The following is a 9267-nucleotide window of genomic DNA, read 5'->3' as shown; positions in this document are numbered from 1 at the left end:
AAATTTGACCAACCTTGTAACCATCAAAAGAAAATCAAAATAAATCTAAATTACCCATTTTTCTTTCTAAAACGACTTCAAATTGTAACATGAAACTACATTTATTTATCTTAAGTAGCTTTAAACTTGAAACAGTATACATCTATTTAAACTTAAAATTTATTATTTTATTGCCCTTTGAACAATATGTAACTACTATTTGCACCATTATAAGATGTGAATTACATTATCCATAAGCTACTCTGAGTTGCTCATGTAAGTTCCTCGTGAACATTTTTTATTAGGTTATTATTATTTATTTTACCTAATCTAACCTTAACTGACCTAAAAAGATTCCAAATTTTACATTTTAGTTACTTTAATAATAATAAATAGAGAATACACATAAAAAACAAGAAATAAAGTTCTTATCTCGGCCTTTTTTTTTTTTTTTTGCTTTCAACTATCTATGACACTTAATCCTACTTTTTTTATACTAATGGTAGTAGTGCACTAAATAGTTTTTATTTAATTAAGTAATGCACCAAAGAACATAGAGCGACAAGAGCCGTTACAAATTTATCCAAGCTAGTCGATTTGTTTTCCATGGGAACAAAGCTTGTATTAAAAGAGGAATTGACAATTCTATGTTTAGGAAACAATGTAATATAATATGTCATTTGATAGATGAAAACTTTGGCTTTCTATTGGTTGTAAATAATGTAGTATAAAACTAAGAACTATTAACAAATCCTGAAAAAGAGGATGTGACAAGAGGGGCCTGATTTTCTATTTGATGACTCTGTAACCAAACAAGATTGAAAGCAAGGAAAATTATGCTTTGTCTGAATGGTTACAATATTATAGTGAGTAATTTACGTTAAATTATGTACTTTTTGGAGGGGTGGTGAACAAGTTAGAGAAGAGTGGATGCCTAGAGAAAAAATGTTCACATTTCTCACACTAGGGAAAATTCAGGTGGTTTCTTTTTAATTGTGCTTACTGAGTTTTCTTAGGTATATTTGAACATGAAAATAAAGAGAAAACATTTTAATAAATGAAACTTTTAACTTAAATTGTGATCTTATCTTTGTTAAAGACAAATGAGTAAAGCAATGTGTTGTAACTGACATTTTAACAGGACATCCAATACCCTACTGTTAGACTTGTGTTAAGAATTCTTCCACATACTGTAATACTGACGTGATTGAAGATTAGTAAAAACATTTATTTTAAACACAGTTTTACTTCTTTTAGTATACTGCTTTGCATATTTTTTATAGCAGATTGCATATCTATGGCTCATAATAAAAATGAAAAATTCTAAACCTTTTCTCACATAAAACTCATTTGCAGAGTTAATTTTGGCACCCCAGGAGATAATCTAAATTGTAACAATGCCACTTCCATTATTGTTAGTTTCAATAGCTAACCATGACTTTCCATATAGTTTATCTAGAATTATTCTTTGACTTAGGTGCCAAACCTTCTTACAGGATCAGTTGGATCCTTTCTGTCTGGCTGTGAAGATATTTTTAAGTTTTTTTTATTTTCTGCTTTGGATTCATTTTGTGATTAAACATATCTCAGCAGTGACTTGCATAGTATGATACAGTCTTTTGTCTATACATTTAACCAGCTCCTACATACGTGTGGCTGATTTGGTTTTTTGCATCAAGAAATATTCCTGTTACTCCATCCAGGATTTTTGTGAATGCCAGCTATTAGGTTTGCTTTGGTAACACCTGTTTGTTTTGTGATATAATTTATCTGCTTTTTATGACTTTTTTATGTAATTGAGAGCTCCAAATTACAATGACACATTTGAACAATCTATGCTGCAGACTTTTCTAACTTTTTCTTTTGTCTACTTTTGTGGGTTTTTTTTAAGTATGAGAAATGGTAAAGTCAAATTTGATCACTTACTGTATGTTTTCTATATTACATACTGGTTTCAGTCTGTAGTTAAATACATTGATGAACTAATAGTTGTTTCTAAGTAGGCATTCTTTTGCTATTCACTCTTAGTTTTTGAAGTCTGGGAGGTTGAGAAGTTCACAAGTATTAGGGATGCATTTTCTACAGGTGACATAGGATGTGAATATGCATGAAGCTCATAGAAATAGTTTTAACACACTCTCTCTAAAAGTTATTTTAGAGCAGGACATGGCTGTAACTGTTCAGTTACAACCATTTTACAACTTAAACATCTGGTTAATCCTCTGATGGAATAGAATTCACTCTTTCTTATGTTTAAAATCAGACTTTTCCTACTTAAGATTGAATTCTTGACTTCTCTGGCTATCTCTATCATCAACTAGCCAGCGATAAGTAATTCTACTTTGTTGCCAACCATACCTGATGTTTCAGAATCACTCCAAACCATTTTGATGAGACTTCCTCTCATTGTAGGAATGTAATATGTGACCATCTCCAGGACTGCTGGTGCCGGCTTGCCATTCACTATGGCTGAGCTTGTGGATAAAGATGCATTGCTTGCTGATGCATCGAATAAAGGAAGGCTCATTTCATTTGTCATTGGGCTAATCCTACTGTCTTGTGGGGCCAGCAACTCCCATTGGCCGCAGTATATCCTGTGGATTTTAAACATATATTGTCATCTAATTCCATCAGCGCTGACTCCCATGCAAGTAGATTCAGCCTAGTTGCCAATAAAACACCAAGACTTGCTCCTGAAATTCCTCATTGAAAGGTACATTGTGCTCATACATCAATAATGCCAAATTTTCATGTACTTCCAGTGGAAACATTACATTCCTAAACTCAAAAAAACCTTTCAGAGCTTTGATCCTCTTGTGGGTTGACCAGATTATGGGAGGGTTAGAACAGGGCAGGTCACTGAAAAGTGACTGCCTTCTCTGGAGTTTTGACCATGCCAACAACCACAGTGGTCTAAATAGTAAATCTTATGCTATGTTTAAGCAACGTGAAATAAATTATTTCTGTGTTTAAAGGGTCTGATTTTGTGTTTTCATTTATATTTTGAAGGGTTTAATCAATATGTGTATTTATTTAGTTAAAGAGTGCATTATATGCTGATGATTTTAGTATGATATGAATTCTCCTTTTGTTTGTTTCTTTTAATTTGTGCTTAGTGTGAAAAGGGATATTTTATGTAAGTGATTTTGAAATATATTGACAATCTTTTTTTTCAGGGACATTTTAACTTATAATGTGAAATTGTATCAATTATCAATGTTAAAGATTATTTCTATGTAATTTTCGTTTAACAAACCTATGTCAATATGTATATCTATGTTTTGTAAAGATTCGTTTTGTGTTGGTGATTTTGCTCATTGGTGCACTGCTATTTTGTATTATCAAATTTATTGATTAAAGGGTTTTTATGTATTCATTCTATGTTAAAAGATATTTAAGCAATATAACTATTACCAATAATCCTATGTTAAAAGGTTTTTTTGTATCGTATTTCTTTGTTAAAAGGTTGTGTTTGTATTTACAGGAACAACAGAAAGTTATAGAACTTCTTGATTCATGCACATGTAAAAAGTTAAAATTAGTTATCAGCTTTGAGAACAAGGCTGGAAAAAAAAGTGGGGGGATGAAAAGTGTGGTATCCAGCATAATATGTTTTTTCTACCTTCATATTTTTATGTAGAATTTTTCAACATTTCTCATTTTAAGTATATTTGATTTTCACAGAAAGTCATTAAGTTGCTATTGTTCTAGCAACCTGTATTTTTCATTATTCCTTGGAGGTAACACCTGGTCTGCACATGGGTGGTATAGCTGTAGAGCTGCACCTTGTTTATGTAGCTCAAATGCAGTGGCTTTCATTGGTAGATCAGGTAATATCTTGAGGTTACAACCTTCATCATGTTTGAATAAGATTGACCAACAGTGACATTGGTGGCACTTGCTTCTTGAGAGGGACATTAATATAGAATTTGGTATATAACACTATGATCTCTTAGTTAGTTCTCCCTCTTTCAAGCTCGAGACTTCAGTTTGGCGAGTTTAATTTATTTCTTTAATTTTAAGTAGTAACATATTCTGCTTATGTTTAACTTGTAGCTAATTAATTAAATAAATATGTGTTTTTGTAAATTTATGTCCCATCTTTTTCTTTCTAAAACATGGTCAGTTTCAGAGAAATTCAGAATTATTTCCTAAAATATTGTGCCAAATCTCTCATCATATGTAGCTGACCAATCTGATTCACTCTTTAGAGAAATCAGTTTTACCTGAAAATACCAAACTTGTGTCATTTATGTTCTCTCTCTCTTTCTTTTTCTTCATGCTCTTTAATTAAGCTAACAGGGAATGTGAGCTTTCATTGGATAGCTTTATGGTGACTGTCCTAATGTACATGTCTACTAGGTAATTCAAAGGGAAAAGTTCCATCTAACTTTGACTGTAAAAAAGAGAAATTCATGCAGTTGTTGTTGAACATTTCCCATGCTGGAATCACCCTAATTTATGTGAACCTGACGGAAACTTACTGTATATCCTTTCTCTCGGAAAGTTGAAACAGTGATACTAATACAAATTTTATTTTGGATACTTTGTGCTTATAATGACTGTTTCATTCATTGTTTTGCTTTTTCCATTGTTTTTTTTTTGCATTCATGCACTTCTCTATTTGGGGGTTCTAGCTTAAGGTAACTTGCAATAAAAATGTTATTTGAATGCTGAATTTTTGAAATAAAACGTTTTAATCAGGAATTTTTCTTTTTAATCATTGGCCATTTCTCTACACCTTATGTACATCATTGTGCTGGCAAACTCATTTGTTGTTGTTATGAGATTTTTAGCTAAGTTAGCTATGAATTTTTTGGATAAGCTGTGTGGAAGATCCATATTAACTAGTAATCAATACAATGGTAGTGATGTCCTTGCAATGCACATTTCCCAAAGAATTGCCAGTACATGTTTTTGTATAAAAAGACTGTGGAGTCTTTTCAATTTAATTATGAACCTTGGTAATAGGATGTAGCACTATCTGATACAAGAAGTAAGTACTTACTTAAAATGCATTTTTTTTTCAAACAGTACAATATATTTAATAAACTTTTAAACATTAAAACTGAAAAAATATCCTTTTGTGCAATAGGTATAAGAATATATTCAGAATTTTGAGAGTGATAAACAGATGTTCACAGTTAGGTTATTATAAAGATTTCCTTGAAAGTGGATTGAAGGAATTTTTTTATGACTGTATAAAGAAATATTCTTGGTAAATATTATTTTTGTTATTTTCAGAAAGGATATGATGACTTTCCTCGAAATGTAGCATTGATTTCCTCTATGCAGAAACATTCTATACTTGTTAGCACAGATGCTGGGTGAGATTTCCACATTTCTGTAACTTTGTTGTTGTTTTTTAAAATTTTTTTTTTGTCAATGATTATGTTTTCTAATGTTTTGTGTGAAATTCTTGATTCAAGAGTTGAAAGAGTTTATGTATTAAGATAATTTGTTTTTTAAATTTTAAAAACACTTAGCCATGAGTAGTTAGAATATTGTTAGGTAAAAGCTCACCTGTAATTCTCAAAATTAACATTTTTATGCTATTAAAAGACAAGAAAACAATATTTGTAATTTTTTTTGAATTACAACTTTCAGAGTCCTTTGTACATATTGCCCTAATACTGACCAATGGGATGTAATTCATCAAGAAATATCCTTCAGGTCTTACAGCTCTTTAGCTGTTTCATCTTGTGGTTTCTGGGTCGGGTGGGGAAATATAACTGGAAAATGTTTAATATTTTCTTGTTCAGGTAAGTATATATATTCTTTTAAGAGCATTTGAGATGAGATCTAAATAATACAAAATGTTTCTTGGATTCATACTTCATGTATGTGTTTTCTTTACAAATTAACCTATTTGGTCAACAGAAGAAAAAAACTAAAGATGATTAACTTATATAAAAATATTCACTGTTGTTTATAAAACCCATTCAACATTTTTTGAATTTAATTTTCTTTTTACATTTCACTTTTAAGAATGAAATATGTCTTAAAATATGATAGCCTTTTGTAGTTGATGGCTTAGAATGACCAGAATCATCTACTTTTATGTTAAACACTGGTAATTGTTTGATAATCAGTACACACACACACACACACACACACACACATCTTCTGATGAAGAGCTGGAATACTGTAGTATAAACAGTTCACAGTCCTGGCTAGCCTACAACTGATCTCACCAACATCAGCTAACTGTCTAGACAGTATTTAATCAGATATGTGAGAAAAACTGACAGAGAGAGCAAAGAACTTCTTCATACAATAGTTAATTGTATCATGTGCAGTGTAAGAACTCACGCTTTTATGTCCAGCTAAGGCATGAATGTAAAAATATACAAATCAAATTGTGTAAAGAAGCAATTCTTGCAGCTGCTGTTGAACATTTCCCATGTTAGAATCACCCTTCTTCATGCAAAAGTGAAGGAAACTTTAATACTGTGTGTCCTTTCCCAGTGAATCTTGGAATAGTGATATCAATACAAATTTTATTTTGAATAGTTTATACTTATAATGACTACTTCATTCATTGATTTTTGTTTTTTTTTACTATTTCATGCTTTTCTCTCTCTGGGGATTCTAGTAAGGATCTTTGAAGTAAAAACACTATTTAAATACTACATGTATGAAGTAAATTTTTGTGCCAGTTTTTGCAGAGAGGCAAAATTGTTTTTATCATATACACACAATTTTCTATTAATCTTGTAGTTCTTTCTTTTTTTAATGAGGGAGTGTTTGTTTACATTGTAATCAACATAATTAGTTTTTGTTTATGTTGTGTAAGAGAACTGCTTCTTCCCTCTCATTTACTTCTTTCAAAATAATACATTTTGTTTTTCTGGAAAAATTTGCTCTTTGGTTTATAGTAAAAGGATTTCAGAATGTAACAAAAGATTATTGTTCACTGGGTAGGGGTGAAATGCTGATATTATATTAATAGACATTTCCTTGTTCCTGTTTTAATAACGTTTTCTAAAAGATGAAGACAGGCTATCCTTAAAAAAAGAGCTTCAGCTGCATGATGGGAAGGTGCACAGTGTCTTATGGGTATCTGAAACACCAAGGTTAATACTGACATGTGGCCCTAGTGGACAGCTGGTGAGTTACTTTTGAGATAATAATAATTTTAGAGGTTTTATATGAAATTTCACTAATTATTATAGTAGATTAAGGTTTGATATTAGTAATTGTAACTATTACAAGTAAAAGATAAAGGTACTAATTTTCCTTTTATATTTTACTTCCTGTAACTTTATCCCAGTGAGAAGATAATTGTAGTTGTCAGCTGTTAATATTTCCCACAAATATAAAATAATGAATTTAGTTAACTCTTTCAGCACGGGTTCGGTCCCTGTGACCGACCTCTTAACCATTTTTTGCTTGTTATAGTTTTCATGCTATAACTTTTAAATTAGTAAGCATATGTTGACGAAATTTGGCAGATTATCAGTAAACATTACAATGCTTTCATACACAAAATATCAGATTTTTTTTATTAAGTCTTAAGGTTTGTTAAGCATTGTTTTTCTCATGCATTTTTTCTTTTCACATGTTGCCTATCCAACATGCAAAGTAAATGTCATTTCAAGATTAAAAATACTTTTATGCATCAGAAAATTTTCAAAGTTCACATGAGGAATCCTTATAATGTTCAGATAGATAACCGACCTCGTAACCATTTTTTACTGTTATAGTTTCCGTGCTATAACTTTTAAGTTAGTAAGCATATGTTGACAAAATTTGGCAGATTATCAGTAAACATTACAATGCTTTCATACACAAAATATCAATTTTTTTATTAAGTCTTAAAGTTTGTTAAGCATTGTTTTTCTCATGCCTTTTTTCTTTTCATATGTTGCCTATACAACATGCAAAGTAATTTTCATTTCAAGATTAAAAATACTTTTATGCATCAGAAAATATTCAAAGTTCACATGAGGAATTCTTATAATGTCCAGATAGTTATCAAAGGTTTCTTAAGAGAAACTTTATATTTTATCTGTTATTTCTAATGAATCTCTATACAGTTTTGGTCGATTTGACCAATCTCATAACCACCATAAAAAAATTAGGAAATATATATAAATTTTGTCTTTTTTGTTCTAGAATGACTACAGATTATAACTCAAAAATATAAATGTTTAGACTAAATAGCTTAAATCTCATAACATTATACATTTATATTTATTTATTATTTTTATTATATTGGCCTTTCAGCTGTGCCTGGCTCGTGTTACTATATCCAATAAAAAAAACTGACCTTTAGTCTTTACAAAGTTACCTGTCTTGGCTGTGTTTTAGTGGACTAGTATTTTGTAAAATACAGTCATATTTCAATTATTATATTATCATATTTTATATTATCAATTATCATATTTCAATTATTACAAACAAGATCTTAAACTTATATTTTTTAAAACATAAAACAGTGAATAAAAATATACAGCAAACAATTATCTCTTCTAGTTATGACCTTTGTACTCAATTGCTGCTTGTCGTAGCTTATTAAGCCTTAAGGAATTTTGCACATCGAGGATGCAAAATGAAATAGGTTTTTAGGTTTTATATATACATTTGAATAACCCAAAAATTATAAATTACTATATCGATACCATAGAATTCCATTATAATTTATCAAGTTTAGTAACTAAGCTGTATTTGGGTCTAAAAAAATATGAAATTTCGAACAGGCTAAAGACTCAACTTATCAGCATGAAGGTTTGTCTTGAAAGAAAGATATGATGCCATTATACTTGAAAATGGCTGAGAAAGCCACTAGGGGGACATTATGAGCTTTCAATTGGTTATTCACATTTCATATATAAAAGTAAGTTTATATAAGGGACCATTTCCAAAAATGAAAGAGGTGAGTAGAGCCATTGTGTTTGATTCAGTACATGAGCGATATCTCAGCAAATAGAAAAGATAGGAGGTTCTTATTTTATATTTTAGCTTGTTAATATTGGTAATTTGAGTTCCTATTTCATACAAAACTACAGACATAGTATTTTGACATCACAAACATCAAAGGCCATGTCATCGCATTTGTTGACTCAAATTCAAAATTTTATTGAACTACTAATTTGTGAATTTATGTCATTAAGTTTGGTACCAAACTGTAGATTATAATTCAAATTTTTATATTATACATTAGTTAATCTCTTACTTTAAAAGTAAATATTAAAAAAACACATCGAAACATCAATTTTTGTGTGTCACTTGGTATGTTGAATGCAGCCTTGGTTCAAATTAGCCTCATGACCTATCTGGAAAGGA

The 9267-nt window shown here is 30.2% G+C and overlaps 1 protein-coding gene across 2 annotated transcripts in view; it reads left to right on the top strand.

Annotated features, from left to right (window-relative positions):
- LOC106471943 (WD repeat-containing protein 6-like) overlaps positions 1-9267 on the top strand; it is a 47941-nt gene that overhangs the window by 22281 nt on the left and 16393 nt on the right. For both annotated transcript variants that reach the window (XM_022400559.1, XM_022400558.1), the window contains exons 10-12: positions 5224-5306; positions 5587-5741; positions 6971-7089. In XM_022400559.1, coding sequence (XP_022256267.1) covers positions 5224-5306; positions 5587-5741; positions 6971-7089 — 357 coding nt within the window. The remainder of the gene's footprint in view (positions 1-5223; positions 5307-5586; positions 5742-6970; positions 7090-9267) is intronic.

This window comes from Limulus polyphemus, unplaced genomic scaffold (genome assembly GCF_000517525.1).
Source record: "Limulus polyphemus unplaced genomic scaffold, Limulus_polyphemus-2.1.2 Scaffold4976, whole genome shotgun sequence".
Classification (NCBI taxonomy): Eukaryota; Metazoa; Arthropoda; class Merostomata; order Xiphosura; family Limulidae; genus Limulus; species Limulus polyphemus.
This window is presented reverse-complemented; position numbering and strand designations above follow the sequence as displayed.